The 21,802-nt window shown below is 31.1% G+C and overlaps 1 protein-coding gene across 2 annotated transcripts; it reads right to left on the bottom strand.

Moving 5' to 3' along the window:
• Window positions 1-4,383: 4,383 nt before the first annotated feature.
• LOC142636692 (uncharacterized) lies at window positions 4,384-13,093 on the bottom strand. Of its 2 annotated transcripts, none has more exons than XM_075810975.1 (13): window positions 12,444-13,093; window positions 10,803-10,955; window positions 10,513-10,725; window positions 10,350-10,439; window positions 10,048-10,164; window positions 9,112-9,381; window positions 8,268-8,424; window positions 7,629-7,706; window positions 7,210-7,310; window positions 6,827-6,997; window positions 6,070-6,144; window positions 5,461-5,568; window positions 4,384-4,828 (listed from the first exon to the last, which is right to left on the bottom strand). In XM_075810975.1, the coding sequence occupies exons 1-13, from the start codon at window positions 12,870-12,872 to the stop codon at window positions 4,490-4,492; spliced, it is 2,301 nt and encodes a 766-aa protein (XP_075667090.1). In that variant the 5' UTR covers window positions 12,873-13,093; the 3' UTR covers window positions 4,384-4,489. The 2 variants fall into 2 exon arrangements, with proteins under 2 accessions (XP_075667090.1, XP_075667091.1); XM_075810976.1 differs by lacking the exon at window positions 12,444-13,093 and adding an exon at window positions 11,257-11,281 and having other exon boundaries at window positions 10,803-10,942.
• Between the last annotated feature and the right edge of the window lie 8,709 nt (window positions 13,094-21,802).

The following is a 21,802-nucleotide window of genomic DNA, read 5'->3' on the forward strand; positions in this document are numbered from 1 at the left end:
TTTATCCGCTTTGGGGAGCCAGTCCCTCACGGTTTATTGGCTCAAGCGACATAGGAGCGTACGGATTTTCACCCTCTGGGGGCTTTACACCGCAGTCCCACATCGGCAAGAGTTCCCTCCCACACATGTGTAGTAGTGGTACACACATGGTCGCTCTAGAAGCTTATAAACCATGTGTGGGAGGGAACTCTTGCCGATGTGGGACTGCGGTGTAAAGCCCCCAGAGGGTGAAGATCCGTACACTCCTATGTCGCTTGAGCCGATAAACCGTGAAGGACTGGCTCCCCAAAGCAGATAAATCCGATTAATTGGGGAAGTATCCTCATATTAAAAGGGCCTGGGGGTTTTACACCGCAGTCCCACATCGGCAAGAGTTCCCTCCCACTCATGGTTTATAAGCTTCTAGAGCGACCATGAGTGTACCACTACTACACATGTATTGTAGTGGTACACTCATGGTCGCTCCAGAAGCTTATAAACCATGAGTGGGAGGGAACTCTTGCCGATGTGGGACTGCGGTGTAAAGCCCCCAGAGGGTGAAGATCCGTACGCTCCTATGTCGCTTGAGCCGATAAACCGTGAGGGACTGGCTCCCCAAAGCGGATAAATCCGATTAATTGGGGAAGTATCCTCACACCATACAAAAGGGAAAAAAAAGAAGAAGATAATCTCAAGTGGGTAATGTGTCAAATTTCAAATGGTAGGCAAATTAAATTTCAACCAAACCATAGATGGGTAAATTGTAATTCACCCTATTTTAAATTTGAATTTATTAAAAAATATATAAATCTCAATCTCGTATCAAATTATATTAAATTTTAGCAATTTACTCTCAAATTTGTTTCACATATATTTATTAACGAATCCAAACTCATTTCAAACTCAACTTTTTTATATATTTTATTTTTCTTAAAAAGAGATAACTTATCGAATTGTTAAGTTGTAAAATACTATTATATCACATTCAAATCTTAGAGTGACTATGTTTAAGAGTAATATGTATTAATCTATAAATATTTGTTGAAGATTCTATAATTATGTAGGCTAAATACTAATTATTAACTTAAATATTTATAATCCAATTAATAATATTAAATTTACAAAAGAAAAAAAATACCTAGTATTTTATTTTCTTAAAGTAAAGTACAATACAAAAAAAAAAAAAAGATAGAAATAACCACAGGCGGGTAAAGTGTCAAATTTCAAATCACAAGTAAGTAATTTTAGGTAATTTTTATCTTATCTTAAATTTCTAGGAATTATTGTAGTTTCCCTGGACTTATTGTTGCATTATGAAGAGCAAAAGGTTCTCCATTTTTGTTGAAATAATAGTAGTTTTTCAGTACATTATACATATCATATGTAATGAATGCCCGCCGGTGCTCATATAATATGCTATTCTGTGGCCTTTTAACATTAGCACTGGTGAATTGTTAGGGGGATTGGGAAGTGATGCAGAGGCTAAGGTAAGAATCAATAAATCTAATGGCACAATTTTTTTCACATTTGTTGAAGTAGCATTGTGTTGGAGTGATTAGTGGTATTAAAAGTAGTGTCAATAAAAAGCTCTTGTGAATGTGATGCTACTCTAATCATAACTTGGCAAGTCAATAATTGTGGAAAAACTTGTTAGTTTATTTGTGTCCTTAGCATTAGTCGGTAAGAATATATAGGCTTCTACTGCTCAAACGCTTTTTTTTTTTTTTCCTAAATTGAGTGTACAAAAACCAATTATAGCTGAATTTTTTTATATATAAATACTAATTTTATTTCAACTCCATATATAGTGAATTGTTCTAAATGGAACAAAGTGGACAGAATATAACCGAATAGGAACAAGGTGGACGAATAGGACCTAATAAGAACGAATGGACCAAAGTGGATAGAATGGATCAAATGGAACTAAATATGATCAAATAGGACCAAAGTGGATCAAATAGGACTAATATGGACTGAAAATGAACAAAGTGGACAGAATAGACTTTTTTTTTGTTTTGTTGAGAATGGACAGAATAGAACCAAAGTGGACAAAAAGGACTGAATAGGACCAAAGTGGACTGAATGGCCCGAATTGCATTGAAGTGGATCAAAGTGGACATAATAGACTGAATAAGACCAAATAGAACCAAAGTAGACATAATGGACTAAATAGGACCTAATAGGGCCTAATTGGACCGAAGAATACTGAAGTGTACTGAAGTGGACTGAATGGACTAAATAGGACCGAATAGTATGCATGGACCAAATTGGACCGATTAGGACAGAGTGAACCAAATAGAACCAATGTGGACCAAATAAGACTTGAATATTTATCATTTTTATTGCATTTTTAGGGCTCATATTTCTAATTTCTAATGTCTATTTTAATATTTTCTTTGTATATTTTAACTCAAAACTAAAGAGTTTAGCCTAAGTATAATAAAATTTCATACTTTTCAACCCAAAAATTAAGAAAAAAAAAGAAATTTTGAGTTAAACTTGAAAAGAAATCTTACAAAAAGAATCACTTTAAGGTGCAATTAGTCTAAAATTGACTAAAGGGGGACTGAAATTGATCGAGTGGACCAAATTGGAGCAAGTAGACCAAATTGGACAGAAGTAGACTTAATTGGACTGTATAGAAATTATTTAGTTTTTATGGAGAGTAAAATATCTTTAAAAAAATTTAGAGAAAAAATTGTACATTATATTACAATACAAAATAATTATTTATTTCCACACATCTCTTGGGTCTGCAACTAGTTAGAGATAAAAATAGGAAGTAAGGCTTTTCAGGAATATTCTTTTCATTTTGTTGCTAAGAATTTCATATTAGCAGCTCATGTTTTAGCTGTTGATGCTCAATCTATAACTGCAACGACAATATGGCTTAAGGAGTTCCCTTTCATATTTTATTACCCTATGCACAAACTGTATAGTTTTTCTATTTGAATGAGCCGTCAAATATTTTTATTCTTTAATTAATATAAGACTCACACCATAATTATTATTGGTTGATGTTTGAAACGTCCTAAGCATTTCTTTTTCTTTCTTAGATTATCGCATCCACTTACGAGTAATGGCAGAAAGTTTTATAATTTTGATTGCAATTAATCAAATGCTATAATGGATACCAATGACTCACTCTAATGGTCCGTTTGGTTTGGGAGGAGTAGAGTAGAATTTATCCAAAATTAGTATATTTTTAGCCAACTTTACTTTACTCTCTTTTCCTTCCTCCTTAATTTAAACGGACCCTAAGTCAGTACGATAGTAAAGACACTTCAAAGAATTCCTGAAGTTCTTTTAAATAGTAAAACATATGAAAATTATCAGGCACATAACATAAGTTGATTGCTTTTTTTAAAAAATAAAATAAAATAAAAGGCAAAACCTTGATAATTACCAGCAGTAAACAAATGCACGCACATTTATTAACTTATATTAACTTGTTTTCTTTTGCTAATTTATCAAAAAGAAAGGAAAAAAAATTGACTTGAAAGTGTAAGTTAAGAGACTTGTAGCTCAATTGACACTAACTCATATTTCCAATAAAGACTTTTAGGACCATATAAATATAGTTGTTTATTTTCTTTTGGTAATTTATCACAAAGGGGATAAAAAAAAAAATTAGACTTAAAAGTGTACATTTATTATCCTTTCTATCAAGACATCAAATATTCAAATCTTCATCCTCTGTTGTGTAACTATCAATTTATCAACAACAAAAAAAAGTTTGATTCTCATAATATATATATATATATTTTGTGATGAAATGAGCCCAAATTCTGAGCCATGGATTTCTTTCGCTCTTCTCAAGGAAAGTTGGATTTCTTTCGCTCTTCTCAAGAAAAGTTACGAACGATGGCCACTGGGCTAGGCCTTGGCATACAGAAACAACATTTCACACAAATGATGCTATACTTCCACACTGGTGGAATTGTTAAATGACCGATTACCTCAAAATGTTAAATTATTAGGGTATGATAAGTTTAATCATTTAACTATATACTTCTAACACTCCCCTTCACGTGTAAGTTCAGAATTCCTTTTAATAAGCCAAACCCAATACGTGATTTTAAATGAGAGATAAAATGGAGAAGACAAAGATCAAACTTAGAACCTCCTGCTCTAATACTATGTTAAATTACATATTGTCCCAAAAGTTTAAATTATTGAAATATAATAAATTTAATCATTACACCAAATACTTCTAACAAGAACAACATTCATCGATCATTGTTAGTCGTCATAGGTCCTGAAATCAAGGGCACAAAATTTCCCTAAAATTTTTGGGTAGATGAAATATGAGTCCAGTCAGAAACACAGTGACAACAAAAAATGGAAAACAAATAAAAAAATCAATTGACCATTCAATGACAATGCTGCTGCTAGCTTGGTATATTTTCACACACAAAGCCTATGTACATATTTTTATATTTTTTGTAATGGAGCAATACACAGGAACTTGTTCTTGTACATTTTTCTTTGACTACCTTTACATTGTTTATTAGAAACATGAACAGAGCTCAAAACAGCAATTGATACACCCAACACAGGAAAGGGCAGCGCAGAGTTGGGTTAAAGTAACTGCACATTGGTTATTCACATATGAACAAGCCTGGATGCAACACAAGCAACAAAAACGATCAGCTAGTTGGCTACAACAGTTGGAAGCAGCCTTAGCCAACAGGTCTGCAGGATCAGATGACTTTGCTTTTTCGACTCCTGGTGGAAGATTCTTTGCTGTTGCAGTCAAGTTACCAAAACCAACGCCTAATTTTCCCAAAAATATGTTCTTAAGGCCCTCCGACTCCACCATCTTTTGCAGTTTTAGTTTCTTGTATACCTGTTTTAGTGGAATTTAAGGAAATCAGTAATTGTGCATGCTTACCATAATATAAATAAATTTCTTGTGGAGTAATGTCTTCGTATAAAATAGGCAAAGCCGCAAAAGAACATTAGTGTACATATAAATTCTCATTTAATACTAATTATTCCACAGAAACTTTCATCAATTTGGATTTACTTTCTGAAGTGATTCATCTGAATTGTTTTTCTATTTTCATAAAACATGATTGACATCCTCAACTTCTCCAAATTCATACCTTCATGTTCTTATGGTTTGTTCTATCAGATATGTGACATTCCAAATAGGACAATCCACATAAAATTACAACAGAAAACTTCAAGAGCATAAAAAACTAATGCACGTAAACAAATCAAACTGTGTTTTTATTTAATGGATCGTATAGGAAAAATAATAATATATAGGCAATTTACAGTTATGCGAGCTCGATAGTAAAGTCGGATGAAATTGGGAAATAACTTGAATAATCATTTATGTATGCTTCTATTATACATCATTTCCCCATATAAGAAGAATGACAGAATCAAGACAAGCAACTCAGGGCATGTTAAAATTTGGCTAGAAACTTACATGCAGGAGCAACTAGTGATATAAACCAGGCAAACACATACCTCTTGCAACAAAACAGGATCGGGTGCTTTCGTCCCTTTATCAGTTTGAACCAAAATCATGCGGGTATACTCACATGGTACCCCAGTTTGTATGCTTATTTTGGCAACCTAAAACAAACAGCTAGGAATTATTGACTTTAAAACAAATATGTAAATTAGGATTACATAAAGAGAAAGAACAAATATCCCTTTTTATATTATTGGCACTTGTATATACCAAGACTGCCATAACATCCAGTAGTCAGGAAGGTATGGCAGATCTTAGGTAAGTTTTTTGTATGGTTGAAATGATCAAACCAAGCTGATGCAACTTCTTAGGTGGGACTTTGAACTTCAGCAAGTCTATAATCATCACACCTTGCCACTGGAAGTTTGTCTTAATTCTTAAACATTCTCCTCTCTCAAACATTTCCCTGCCTCCCTAACATTGCTAATATCTTTTCTTTTTCCGAACTCTTTGTAGATTACTGTCATATTTAGAGCTGAATGTTCATTCATAAATAGAGTGTTCATATTTGATTGCTCTAAATGTTCATTCATAAATATAAAGTAACTTTGTTATTTTATTATGATTAATCCAATATGTAACAAATTCCATGGACAACAAACCTTCTCTTCCAGTTCTTTAGTTCCTAACAACCATGCTTTAGCTGTGAGCATATCAATATGTCTCCTCGCAAGTACCTGCTGACATTAACAATACTTAGAGAAGAAAATGCAGTTGTAGCCGGAAATACAAATAGGTACATTATGGTGGTAATGCACCTCAACAACTTTACATTACTCTTCATTCAGAGGATGTGTGTTATAGAAGCAATGACAAATTAATAACAAGTCCATAATTTAGAACTACTTTAGAAACTAGGTGAATGACGTGATTTTTTATTGGATGTCTAAGCTGCTCTAAGCCTAATAGTGAAATCTAGCTTGAGGAATGTTAGAAACACCTTGTGTGGAGGGAAGCAAACATCATAGGGAATTAAATATCTGATTTTAGGGCAGATCATCACAATAAAATAGTTTGAAGATGCAACTTTATTTCTGGAAAACATATATAAATTTCTTCCCAACGCAAAACTCAACTAAGGAATAAGAATAGAATCAGAGAATAAAGACTCCACAACATTGCTTCAATACGGAACCTAAAATTTGGAAAGTGGATATATCTTCTTGAGAAGGTCAAATTTCACCTTGCTTCAAGTAACAAATTTATAAGAAAATATTTTACTTCTTTATTTTTCTTTTCTAGTTATCATCGGCTATTAACTATTATTGAGCGAACTTAACTATGAATTAAAATTAACTTGTCTCTCATAAAAGGGACAATGTCAATAATTATAATGCATGCAAAAGGTTAAAACATTACTCTTTCAAGTGGAACATCCTTAGCTCTTTGCACCTTCAGTTCTATTTCAAAATTGCTCATATCTGCCAAGGTACCACTAATTTTAACTTTGTCCGGAAAACCTCCATCATATCTTCCTGATACAATCATTGGACTTTGAGAAGAAAGGTCTGGAATATGAGACGGAAATAACTGCAATGAGATATAGGAAGGATTATTGTTGGTCACTTTGCAGTCAAAGATCTCCAAGTAGACAATTATAGGAAGATTCCCTCCTAGTAACAATAATATACATGATCTATAAGTAAAATAGACACATGATATTTTGAATCCTCAAAAAGACAAGCTGAATAGTTCAACCCAGGATGAGCATAAACAAAGATTTCCAGTTAGGACAAGTGTACCTCAAGTGAATCAAGATCTACCATTGTGTCCATCTTTATGTCGGCAAGAATGACAGATGAAGCACTAGCAAATAATCTTTGCATTCGAAAGTTAATTGTATCTAGAAAAAGAAAAAAGTAACATAAGATTGTAAAATATATCCATACAATTATTAAATTACAAAAACTGATATATTCAGGAGAAGGGGGGGAATTTGTGTCTTCCCTAAGATGCCAGCTACATCATTGATAAATGACCAGGTAGTTTTAGGTTTTTTTAACAATAGTTGCTAGTGTATTGCAGGAGTAGAGAATCACACTTCTAGGGAAAAGTATAGCAAATAATATTCTTTAAAAAAAAAAATTGCAATGCTGCTAAAACTCTTTTTATTATTATTAAATTTTTTTTTATCATACTACTGATAAAGAAGAAAACCTACCTGCATCATATGCAGCATCATAGTGACCCCTTCCAATGTGTGCTAACTTTTGCAAGAAGTAATGGTTACAATATGAACCTGGAAAGTTATTCCATTCAATACCTTAATTGACAATATTCAAAAAAAAAAAAAAAAAAACGCATGGTGCATCACATAAATAAACTTGGATTAGTAAACATCAAAAGGAATTCATGGAATGCTATTATACAAATTAATAAATATGTGGCAGCATCATAGGGAACTGGATGAGAGATCAGCTAAATTGGTTTTATTATGCACAGTGAAGAAAAACAATGCATTGCACTAATGCAGAAAGATCAAGTTAAAGGTGTTGCAGAGACTGAAGGACCAGTAGCATATTGTCAGAGAGTTCAAACATATCACCTAAGATTTAGTGTAGACAGGGCAATTCCAAACAGCTGGGAATGGAAATTAGTTGAGTAGATTACATAGAACAACAGGAAATTCATAGCAAGCAGAAATGGATTTGCAGACAGATGATGTGGTTTTGGACTGGGTGATTTGCAGTTGAAATGATTTATACTGCTGGCATGGCAAAGATAGATCATTGAACCAAAAACATCAAGATTAGAAAGAGTAAGTTGACAATAAGTGAGACTCCAAAATCAAAAAGCTCACCTATGCCAAAAGTACTAATGCGAGGACAAATTGATTGATCGCTTTTGAGATAGTCTATCATATTATTACAAATCTGCTTTTCATCTTCAACAGCCCCATCAGTGACGAGGAAAATGAGAGGAATTGAATCAATCGTCTTGGCCAACAACTTCATTGCCTAAATAAAGCAGATCACAGTGAAAATTTTGTATTAAATTTCCATCTACAAAGAAAGGCAAGAGTGGTTAATTAAAAAATTTATGTGAAGTATGCCATAAATAAGTAGTAATAAAATTGCAGAGGTATTCATATCATCAAAGCCATCAAACTTCTGGAGAACTTCTTGCTTTAAAGACAAATGTTTCTTGATAGTTGTTATTATACAATCTATTTACAACATAGCTGTTCCATACATGTATGAGATGTACAAAGTGTTAACCACTAAAAGATGACAAGAGGCTAGGTATGATGTTGTCGCAAAACACCTTTTACAGATTCTTCTAGACATATATGCAGCTAGGTGGACCAAAATAGTAAATAAGAGCTGCACTAGTCATCTACTTGTTTTGTAACATATGATTTTTCATATAGGATGGATCATGAAGTAAGCAAGGTTTAAACAGAAGTCAATTGGCAGATTGTTTGACTTTCCTCTCTCTCTCTCTCTCTCTCTCTCTCTCTCTCTCTCTATATATATATATATATATATATATGTATGTATGTATGTATGTATGTATTTCAAGCAACAAGTTATGTAGTTCAAAACTGGATGAAATCTCAATTAATGAAAAAATGTGAACTTGATGAGCTTAATAATTAGAGTACATTTGAATGTAACTTGGAACATGTTCCAAACTAGGTTTACCTCATTTAATGGAAGCAAAATGTTTGTACTACCATTCCCAATCAAAGTAGGTCCAACCCACTCTATAGCATTGGAAATAGCATCCTTCGTTGCCAGCTTCATTGTTGACGAGAATAAGTGTACCTCTTGATTAAAACCTATTATGTTAAAATTATCTTCAGGATTGAGCTTGGAGAGTGATGCCACCAATGCATTCTTTGTAAATTCAAGAGGATCTCCCTTCATGCTTTCACTTATATCAATAAGAAACACAACCTCCTTTTTGAAAACCTATCAAATTCACTAAATAGAGTAAAAAGTATTGCAATGCATTTAAAAAAAAAAGTCTGTACGGTACAATAAGGTGTGGGACTCTCAGTCCTTGAGGACCCTAACAGAAAAAAAAAAAGCAAGGATGGCTAGAGTTCCATTAGCAGAAAATCTGTCCTCTGAACTAATATATACATTAATTCTTTTCTAGTTGACTAATTTCCCTCAAATTTAGCCTTTAAAGGAAATCTTGTCCTTCTCTCAGGCTTTAATGTTGTAACCATTACTATCTATAAAAAAATTATTTAAAAAAAAAAAAAAAAAAACCCAAGCATTTTTACGATCATTCTTCAAACACCAAAAAGAACAATCACATTAGAATTTATTTGACTGTGAAAAGTCAAGAAAATATATTTCTTTAAAGGATATCTTGTTCTTCTCTCTATTCTTTTTATTGTGATCATAATTATCTATTGATTTAAGAAGTTAAACTATGACCAAAAACAAAACAAATCTAGCATTTTTGCCATCCCCCTTTAAACACAATAGAACCCTTACATTAGAATTTATCAGGAAGTGAGAAGTCAAAAAGAAAATAAACTCCCAGAAATGGAGACATCTTTAAAATTAATAAAAAATAAAATAAAAAAGTGAAAAGAAGAAAGTAGTAGGTCAATGCTAACAAACCTTCCTACTCTGAATATTTCCAGGGAAAAGATAGAAGCAAAACATCTCTCTTTGATCAAAATCACGCAGAAATGGAGATTGCAGGAGCACACCACCAAAGAAGTCAATTGAGGTAAACTGTGAAAACAATAGCCCATATGAGAAAAATCATTCTAGCACATGGTATGTTACCAATTTGTGACCATTAACAATCTAAACTCAACCCTCTCATAGTGATGCATCTATTCACTCACAAAACAACCAATTCATGTAATGCACATTAGGAAATATTCATTCACAAGACAAATAGTTAAGAGTCTTACAGTGTATGAGAAAGTGAAGTCCGAACTTGACCATGTTGGTACTTGAGCTTCATATAAGAAGCTTAATTTACCATCTTGACACTTTAGCTCCTAAGAAGTCATAAAAATCAAGTTACTTGAAGTGTATTTAGAGGCTTGAACAAAATTTATGACAAAAACTTACCTTAAGAGGATGGCTGGCATTTGTCCATAAAACTTCTCTACCAGTACCAGGGTTCACTTTCAATGAAATCTTCTCTCTTTTAGAAATTTTCTTCCCAACAGGATTGACATATGCTGGAAAACTAAATGGTACATTGAGGCAAAACTGGCCATCATTGTATGCTAATTTCTGAGACCAATTGATCTTAACTGAGAGTGTGGAGCCTCCTTCAACCTAAGATATTAACATAATAAAATTTTAAATCATTGATTCCAAACTTCAATTAAGCATTGCGTGCACTAAATAGTAACCTTTGGAACTTTTAGAGTGTATATCTGGCCTTTGAGAAAGCGTCCATCTTCAACTTTAGGCACTTTTTCCATGTCTTCCATATCTTCCATTGTAACCAACTGGGCTTGATAAGATCTTCCATCAACTTCTACCTCGACACCTAGAAGTGAACCCTGTTAGCCACATCATGTTATTTTTATGAGAATTTAAAATAAAGTATTAAGGAGAAAGACTAGTCTGCAGGTATGTCAAACAAGTTAATAACATGTCATCAACATATGATCACACAAAATATACAAGTTCAGATCAACAACAACAACAACTAAGTCAGTGTCCCAAAATTATAATGTCAGCTATGAATCTCAATAGACTAATCCAGATAATTCATATTTATTTTTCTCCATCAATCTATCTAACTTATTTGAAAACCATATTCTCTATTGCCTTCTTAATTACCTCCACTTGTGTCATTACCTAGTATCATTTTTTGTTCACAGCCAATGCAAGTTCAAGACAAGGAAGGTTATTGTATGTTTACAACCAACATTAAACTCTAGTGGACAAGGTTTGGCTCCAAACACCAATAGGAAGATGGCATGTGTTCTATTATATGCAATACATATAACTCACTTTGTTGGGTTAATTATATTATGACTTATATGCATTACACATAACAAAGACTAATGTCATCTTTCTATTGGTGGTTGGAATCGAACCTTATCCAAATTTAGTCTTTTCTTGTGAATAAAATTTAGGGTAAACTACGTAATTGATCAATTTAGTCCCTATTATTATCTCTTGGATGGAAATTATTGAGATGATAAACGGCCAAAATAAAAAATTAGTTTCCGTTGATGTGGTAATAAACTAATTTTTTATTTTGATCATTTGTCACGTCAGCAATTTTCATCCAAAAGATAATAAAATGAACTAAATTGACATGGCAATGAAAGATTAAAGACCTAATACATAATTTACCCTAAAATTTAATAATAATATTAAAAAAATATCAACTAGTTTAATGTTTAAAGTCAGGCATTCCATTATTTCTAACAAAATGTAATGATAGGGTCAAGCATTCCATAATTTCTCTCCCTAGGCCTCTAGATTATGATAAAAAGCAATATATACATTGGATAGAAAAAAGTAAAACAGTTACTGCCGTCCCCAGTTGCCACCTATCTCAAAATGACTAAAGTCAATAAACAGCTAGACTCATGTCATGCAAACACTTTACAAAAGAATTCGCATTGTTTGGTGTCAGATCATTCGTACACTAGCGTATATCCTGAGACTATACAAAAAACGCCATTTAATTACCACTGTATAAAAAGTTCAGAGAAGAAAACCAAATTTCAACGACAAAATGTAATCTTTCCGCAATAACAACAACATAAATTCAATCACCATGCTAAATTTTATTTGGACGAAAATCAATAAGATTTTATTGAAACAGCAGAAACCGTATAAATTACACTAAAAACTTGAGGAGCAGAGGCTAAAACAAAAGAACTAGCCAGCTTATTCAATAAAGACCAAGTTGCTACCAACCAAACGTATTTTTACACACTTTTTTATTTGGACGCGTCATTTTGAAATGTTTATTTTTTAAGAAAAACCAAAAAAGAAAAAGTGGTGACTTTTTTTGTTTTTTGCTTTACCTGCTCTCCCATGGGGACAGCAATGCGACAATCGCAGCGCTGGCCAGCCATCACGCAATGCACGCGCCACGTGCCGCTCACGGCGACGAACGCCGTGTCCAGTACGCTCTCGATCTCCATCGCCACGCCGTGCATGTGCAGCGGTATCAGCGCCGGCGGCACGCACCGGCCGTACACGTAAGGCTGGTAGCTCGGTACGTCCGGATTGTCCACCACCTCCGGATCCGGCACCACCGCGTACACCATCGGCGCAGTCGGCAAATACGTCGCCGTATCCACCACCACCACCTCCTCCTTCTCCGAAACTGACGAAGCCGACCTCGTCATCGACGGCACCTCCACCGGCGGAGCCGGCATATCCTTGCCGTAGTATATCCGCTTCGAGAGCTTCAGCCCGTAGCTCACGCTGTTAGAGAACTCCAAAGCCATTTTGCTCTCTTTCTTTCTCCGGTGAAGTTCGTTACTTTTACCGTTATTTTCCGTACAGATAACAAAACGGTTTTTTTTTTTTAAATATATATAAATATTATGTGAAGAGGGAAAAAAAAATGAAAGACTTTTTGAGTTTTGAGAAAGAGAGATGAAAGTCACGGAATTGGTTTTTTGTTTTGAAATGCAGTTGAAGAGAGTGAAGAGTGAAGAAGAAGAGGATGATGGTGTTTGGTACTTTGTGGAGGGAAATTAATTATTTTAATTGATGACAACTTTTGATTGTGCTCTTTTTTTGTTTTTGTTTCCTAAATGGAAAATTCTAAAACTACACGTCTATTTTACACATTTTTGTTATAAAATAATGCAGTGAATAATTATTGTCTTATTGATAAATAATATGAGATGATAGTGATATGTCCAGATAAAAAATCAGTGAAAATTTGTTATATAAAAAATTTGCAAAAGTATTATAAAATGATTGTGTATATAGTGTTATATTTTTTTTTAAAAAAATTTTGGGTTATTCTAAAGGTAATCTTTGAGTTCGTTTTTCATGATTAATTTTGCCAATTTATTTTACTATTTAACTTATTTTTACTACTATTTATGAGTTCCACGGCACTTTTTAGTATTATTTATGGATTTCACTATACTATTTTAGTTAATTTTTTTACTTTAATTTACAATATTTTTAGCAAATTTTTTTTAATTTCAGCAAAATAAGCAGATCCCAAAAAAACTCTTAGTAAAATTGTTATTAAAAAAAATTTGACATCATTTTTATAAAAAATATAAAAACTCTTAATAAAATTAATTACTTTATCATTTTTTTATAAATTATTTTTAAAAATAGTTTTTAAACCAATGTTTTAAGGCATTTTTTAACATTTTCGATTTTTTTTTAAGAAATAATTACAACATGCTACTAACCCTACAGCTCGAACCCTTTTCCTTAGACTCTCAAGTATTTTGTATATGAGGTGGTGCCAATTCGATTATAAGGCCATTGGCTTAACCTTTCCGAATTAAACCAGGGGTATCCAATGTTTTTTTTTTTTTTTTTTTTAATTATGGGTAACCAATAAGAATTGGTCATGTGGTTGTTGGATCATGGATGTGATGGTGGACTGTATTGGTATTCTATAGAGCTGGGGTTTTCATTAGAACGTTAGGCGAATAGCTAGTAGACAAGTATTGTACTTTTTTTTTTTTGTGGCAGTGCTCTTCTGTGTTGTACCAGTCAATAATGCTAAGCCATAAATTTACTTACATTTATTAAGTTTTTTTTTTGTTGGGTGTGAACATGCGTGAGAGTGGAAAAAACTTAGGTGTTTCGAAGCAATATTTTCTCCTCTTATATGAAGAGTAGACTTTATAGTGAGACTCACATGTGGAGCGTTACTTTCAAAGTATGTAAGAATTACCCGCGTGAGAAGATGTGTGGCCATAGAAAAACTGATAAAATGGTATATTAAGGAAAAAATGAGTAGTACTATAATGAATTTTGTAAAAATCAATAATAATTTGCCATAATTATGAAAACAGTTGTAAAACTATTAATCTATAGCATTAGCATTACTCATACGTCAATATACAGTTGAAATTGATGGTATAAAGTAAAAATAAGTCAAGTCATCTTATCAACAAAAAAATAAAAGTCATGTCAAGTAAACATCATAATCACACCTAAGAATTAGTCCCAGAATTTTAGAATTATCCATGTACTAAATTGTTTTACTCCCTCTCAAGTTTATGCTAATAATTAATAATTAAATTGTAGTAAAAAATTATGATATTTGAGTTAATTAGATAGAATTATTTTTCATTTATAAACTTATAAAAATTAGACTCATCAACCTTATATTGTTAATATTATAAAATGGAATATTAGATTGAAATATTTTTAAAGTTTCATATTTCATGCATCATATGTGTATGTAACGCTTTCAACAACAGACAAGGAAGAATACAAAATTAATGCATTTTTAAAAAATTCTTAGCCAAAATCAGTCTAATAGCAATAAACAATAAAATCTAAGGACATATACTTTGTACAACTTTATTTCATAGCTCGTTTGAGTGTCAATTTGTAATTATATTAGTTTTAGCTAAATACCCATGGTTGGCGCATTTACAAGTGATATGAGAGCATTTGTATTAATTCATGTAAAAACTTTTATTTATTTTAGTATAAGAACCTACCTTTTTTTATTTTATATACTCATTTTTCAAAATATCTGATATCAGATTATCTATTTTACACTACATTTCATTAAAATATCAATTTTCTTGTTTTTTTTAATTGTTTCTCTTTCTTTATATACAACAGCTACCATCTTGTATCTTCCCTCATCTTTGAGATATGTAAAAAATGAATAAATAACTAAATGTAAAATGAACAGTGTCAATGTAAATTTACATAATTATTGTAACAAATTTGTAAATTTATATAATTATATATAGACTAATATGGTCTTATTGGGTCATTATATTTTTAGGCAAAACTATATAAATTTTATATATTTTTCTATTATATATGGACCGTTATGAATGCTCTCATTCATATCATAAGTTAACATCTAAGCAATATATTGGCAAAAATTATGATATTGTTCATAATAAACTTTATAACAAAATAAACTTAAATCAGATCTTAGTAAGTAAAGTATATTTCAGTTAAACATTTTTGTTATACTTCACCATGAGAAAGCAAATAAAAAAATGGCATGGGAAAAGGAATCTGATTATTTTAAGGCAACCTAATTATCTATCCCTTTCTTCATCCTTTTTCTCAATGAGGTTCACGTGATAATATTGTTTATGGCCTGGATAAAGCATCTAATCTTGATTATTACACTTTAATAAATTAAGTTAAAGTAATCAAGTGACAGTCCCACCAATCATTTTTTTTTTTTTTTACTGCTTTAATTTACTTACCTGCTTTTTTTCTTTTTTTAACATAAGAAAAAATTGAAATGATCCTAATGAAACACTTGTATCTAAAGTGGAGGTATGATTAAGGTTCCCTTGTGGGGGATTTATGTTTAGTCACTTTTTGCTTTGCGTTGGACGGACGGAATATTTGGACTTTGGAGAAAAGTTTCTTTCAATTTAATATGTGACAATATAAATATTTCCATGTTACCCAACAGGACGGCTCCACGATGAAAGCAGGATGGTCGCATGATTACCTTGACTTAGAAAAAACAAAATATTACATATAAATTTAAAAATGTTTATGAATTGTCTACTTTAAATAATAAAAAAATTGTCACCACCCTAAATATTTTTAGGCCCAACAAAATTAAAATTTGGATTCCTCTTTTTTTTTTTTTTTTTTATAATATCAAATTGGTTTTCCTTTTAATAATATATTAGATCATTTCAAACATAAAACAAAAAAGCCTAAGAAAAATTTTAATGAACTAAAATTGAAAGAAATGTAACTTGCACAATTAATAATAAGACTACTATGCAACGATTTTAAAATATAAAAGTAGACTGTAAAACTTTATGTATTTGTGAGTGTATTTTTTATTATTACATTTTTTATAATTTAATTTTCTTAATGACCACTTCGGGAAAAAAATTCTTGGAGCTACCACTGTTGTCAAGAACATTGTAACTCAAATGACATTTCTTAGTGTTTTAAATGGAAACATCTGCATGATTCAAAATTTAAATCTCTCACTCTCAACTACTAATGCATCAAATAAAATTAATGCATTCATAATGTATGTTTGGCATCAGTTTAAGCTTTTAGTTTTTACATAGAATTTTTTAAAATATCACTTTTTCAATGTACAAATATATTTTAATACACTTTTAGCAAAAAGTTAAATAAGCTAATGTCAAATGCATATTTTGTAAAATTGTCAAATTTTACGTGAGCATTTTTTTTTTTTTTTGAAGAGAGCTTATTGAACAAATATGATCTGTTTTTGTTCAGTTAATGGGTATAATTATTTTTTAAAAAATTTAATATCATTTTCATAAAAAAATATAAAAAATTGTCAAAACAATTAATTACTTTTTTATTTCTCTTAAAATATTTCTATAAATATTTTCGAAACCAATGTTTTTAGAGCCTCTATTAACTTTTTCATTTATTTAAAAAAAAAACACTAAGGAAACTTATAATTTTCAAACTATTTTTCAATTCCTTTATAGATTATTTTTCATTTACTAAACTAATATCACTTTCATAACTAAAAACTATTGTGAAAAAAAAAATTGTGAATTTCGTATCCCCTTAATTCATGACAATCAAGTGTGAACTTGTGGTGGGAACAAGAACAACCGGAAGCAAGTACAGTCTTAGAAAGAAGAAAGAAAGATACTGTCTAGTGACAACGCAGATCATATTGGTCAGTGATGTTCTTCTTACTAGCAATCAATTCGAGGGACTAAAATGACTGTCTCTTCAGTCTTACCCTACTGCCCTTTATTAATTTTCCTTGTGAAATGAAAGGAGAAATAAATGCCCCCCATTGTTTATCTGGTACACTGATTCTGGACCGCATTCATCTTTCTTTGTGGTCCTGTTTATTGGTTGGTGGTTGATTGATGTATGATGTATCACAATTTTGTGGAAACATGCACGTACTTTTTATATGGCCAACATATACCTTTTTAAATTTGGATAAAACCTTTTTTTTTTCTTAAAGAAATTAGGGTAAAACTTATGAACACTGTTTTGGACAAATTATACCTTATTTTTCTTGTAATTTGACAAATTTTAAATTGTCTACTTATAGTTTGATATTTAATATTTTACCTACATGCGGTTAGTTTAGTTAAAGTTTCGTAACATACTTTTGTTAAAAACGTAGCTAAATATGTAATTTTACTTTACTTTTATGTCTTTTTCTTAAAAAACACAAAAACATAAAAATACAAAATCAAATAAGATAAAAAAAATATAGATTCTAGCAAAATACTTTTATTATGAGATTTTAAATTTTAAATTTCAAACCATATATAGACAACTTAAATTTCAGTCAAATCACAAATAGGTAAGTTGTAATTTGCCCTTAATTTTTTATTTAAAATTAATATATTTTATTAGTTAATATTATTATGGGCAAGGATTGTTACAACCTTGTTTCCAGCAATTACTACATAAATCATTGTATTTATTTTGTTTTAAAGAAAATCAATCGTAGAGATCAGATCTAATAAAGTAAAAGTGAAACCTACATAAATAATTTGTTACTTATTTATACTTGTTGCTTATTTTACCTGAGATAAAGCCCAAACAACGGAGCACTTTGTAATTGGACACTATAATAACAAATTTAGTATTTACTCAATTTATCTCTATCGCATTGATCCATCCCATGAATTTGGAATGCCTAGTACACAATATCCAAACTTAAAGTATTGAAACATGTAATACAACTTTAAAGGAATGGGTACGTAGTTTTTGAGGTCTCGTGATATTCATGAGATTCTAAGTATGAAACTTCTTACTAATAACTTGAGGTTACTCTTGAAATTTTCTTATATAATAATTTGGTGTGTGTTAGCGTGTAAGACGGAAGAACTACATACATCGGACAAAAAAAAGAAAAAAGTGAAATACTCAAACACAATAATTCAAGAGAATCTTTCCAAGCATATAATCAACTTATATCTTCTGTGAGTTATGAAAACACTTAATAAATTATTAAAGTCAACCAATCAAATCGTATGTAGGTCCTGCCATTCTACATTTGTTCATTTCTTTATTTTTAATTAAGTTGGTTTTATTGCTGTAAGCAAAGGATATGTCATGAATAGTTTAAATACTACTTTCCCCCAAAGGAATGATAAGTATCCTTTGTTGATTTTTCTTGTTGAGTAGGCTATTTGTGAATCAATTAAACAAAATGATTAAAAAAAACAATACGAATGAGTGTGGATTGTGAGGTTGTAGATGAAAACTTTATTGGGTACGTATGTAAGTTCCCAAAAATAGGAAAAAAGAAAATCAAAACAAAGCTCCAAGCCTCCCCAAATGGTTTATCTATTATGCTGTTGAATGTTGTTCACTTTATAGCCAATAAACACAATTAGTTAACAACATTCTTAATATCAGTTTCTTTGTTTGAAAATCAATGTCCCTTTACCCCTTTACTTTCTAGGGCTTTAAGTTAGAAAAAAGAAGCTTTGAAAACTTGTAAGATGTGACTTGTGAGTTATATATAGCCTTTCATTTTAAATATAACACATTAATAATTAATTGCAGAACAAAATCCTAAACCAAATGCTAGTATGCACTACAACAAAAGTAGGCTATGATGATGAAACTTTTCGTCACAATATGTCCTTATTTCGTTACTGAAGACATATGGTAACGAAACCACACTCGTCACTTAAGCCCTATTAATGAATGTTCTGATGACGAAAATTTTTCATCACCAATAAAAAAATAATAGGTGATGAAACCCTTAAAAAGAACGCTATCATTTTAAAGATGGAAAAGTTTAGAACCTTGACGCACATTATCACACTTACATCTTAGAGTGAGTTTAATTTAGTTTTTTGAAGTTGTGTTTTTTTAAAAACATAAATATTTTATTGTTGCAACCCACTTAGTTTAATGCAAAAAAGGCAGAAAAAAGTCACCTTATAAATTTTACTAAACGTGTTAAATTACTTTTTAAAATAGCAAACATATATTTATTTTTTGTCCACAACAGGATAACCAATCTGTCATTTAGGGAACAAAACTAGTTTGATTATCACAATAAATAAGATGCTACCCATTGACAGGAAAAGTTAAAGGCAATCTTTATCTTTTTTCATATTTTCTATGATAGAAAGAAAAAAAGATTAGAAAGTTAAGTCCTTAACGGCACGATTAGATATAAGTGGGGAAGGTAATATCTGTCATCCAAAGCTTTGATTAAACGACGAAATTTCTATCAACACCCTAAGATCTAGGGTGGACCCGAATCATTGTCCTATGGTGGTCCTGGCTCTACAATTCGGCTTGTGGTTCCAACAATTTCCACCGTCAGATTCTCTTTGAAATTGACTAGGATGACTAAGTGTTCGATGATGATACCCAATTAAACATAAGGAACCCGTAGACCACATGTTTCATGTTTCAAGGGTCACATCATATCTTTCAAAAGACTTTTTTCTGTTTGGTGTAGATTCATACAAGAATTTTAGCACCGTGTAAAAGGAAAAAAAAAAAAAAAACCCACAAATTTTTTTCCTAATATCTTATGTAACAATTATAGACCGTGAGTTACGGTCTATATATATATATATATATATATATAAAGAATTTTAATTTTTAACGTTCGCATATGATAATAATTATTTATCATTAGATCAAGATACTAATCGATTATTAAAAGTCTTATAGTTGAATTGACACTTCCTCATGCATAAAGTGTCTGGGGGTTTAGAGAAAATTGGTTTGAGCTGCGGGGTTAGCAGCATGCTGTAATTATTTCTCAAAAAAAAAAAGACACTAATCGATTTTTTAGTGTAGGCAATGATTGAATCTTAAATCTCTTATTCAACCGTAAGAGACTTTACCGGTTGAACTAACTAGAACCCACAATCAGAGTCTATTTCGTACAATAATTATGATAAAAATTGTGACTTTTTATGTGGTACTAAAAATATAATTACTCAATTTATGTAATTGTTTTTAATAATTAAAATAAAATAGAATAAACCTTCAATTTTATCACTTGAATATAAAAATTTTAAAAATAAAAAGGTGAAAAGTAAAAAAAAGAAAAATAAAAGAAGTCAAATATTGTCGGGGAAAGGAATAGAATAATCGCACATGGTATTGCATATGATGTGAATCCACTTGGAGGTATACATGATTGATTAACTCTTTTTGTTTCTATTTAATTGGTGGTCCTTATAATTATATCCATGCGTAGTAGCTAGCTGTCTTTGCTACCGAAATTTGACCATTTATGTTCGTCACAAAAAAAAGGTTCACACTTCACAAAAAATGTGTGAAACGAGACTAATTATAAAAAGGAGTAGAAGACAAAAAGTATCCACAATTCAACTATTTGATTGGTACCAAAATTGACAATTGGTGTGATGTGAATGGCAATTAGTGTAAGGTTAATTATAAATGTCTTGCTATTCAGCAAAAAAAAAAAAAAAAAATTATAAATGTCTTGCTCAATTGGTAGGCCATGATGGAATCTTGCTCAAGTAGTCCTTTTTGAACCTAGTTTTTGGGTCTTTTGATGTTGGTTTCGGCCCTCCTTGTTTTGAGAGTATTATTATGGATGAAGCTCTTGTTTCCTCTTTGTAGTTCTTTTTTGTTTTGTGAATAAAATTTCTGGTTCATCAAAAAAATGATGGAATCTTGAACTGTACCTAACGCTACTTCATGTACTTGAATTTTTTAGCAAAATTGTTATATTTGCAAAAGCTTGGATTAGAAATGATTTTGGAGATGGAGTAGGAAGGAAATGAAATTGAATTGAAGTTTTTCATTGTTTGGGGATAAATAAGGTTTCCATTCTTATCCGTTGATTTTAATCCTCTAAAATGTGAGGAGCAAAGTAGGATAAGATAGAATAAATGATACCAAATACACTAATATAGACAATATAGTACTAATAATGAAAAAACGTGTGATGTAACAAATTTGCCAATATTTTCCAATTAAAATATAAAATAATTTTATATAACAAAAATAACAACAAAACCTTAATTCCGAAACTTAAACATCAACCATAAATTCTCAAGAGACTAATCATAATCTACTAAATATATTTTTATCTCTTATTTTTTCATATTCAAAATTTCATGCAATCTTGAGTCCTTTAGCTAATAAATCTCTTTTGGGGCATATATATGAAGACATTCGTAGCTATTTTGATGGGCTGCACTCGGCTTCCATTAGCTAGGTTAGAAGGGGGAGAAATATGGTAGCACATTCATTAGCTCAA

Source organism: Castanea sativa, chromosome 5 (genome assembly GCF_040712315.1).
Source record: "Castanea sativa cultivar Marrone di Chiusa Pesio chromosome 5, ASM4071231v1".
NCBI lineage: Eukaryota > Viridiplantae > Streptophyta > Magnoliopsida > Fagales > Fagaceae > Castanea > Castanea sativa.

Excerpts from the sequence above, each read along its gene's own strand:
- LOC142636692 (XM_075810975.1), bottom strand. The coding sequence starts at position 12,872 with ATGGCTTTGGAGTTCTCTAACAGCGTGAGCTACGGGCTGAAGCTCTCG. Across the intron at positions 10,726-10,802 it reads ACACTCTAAAAGTTCCAAAG|GTTGAAGGAGGCTCCACACT; the intron begins GTTACTATTTAG and ends TTAATATCTTAG. Across the intron at positions 4,829-5,460 it reads ATCCTGTTTTGTTGCAAGAG|GTATACAAGAAACTAAAACT; the intron begins GTATGTGTTTGC and ends CCACTAAAACAG.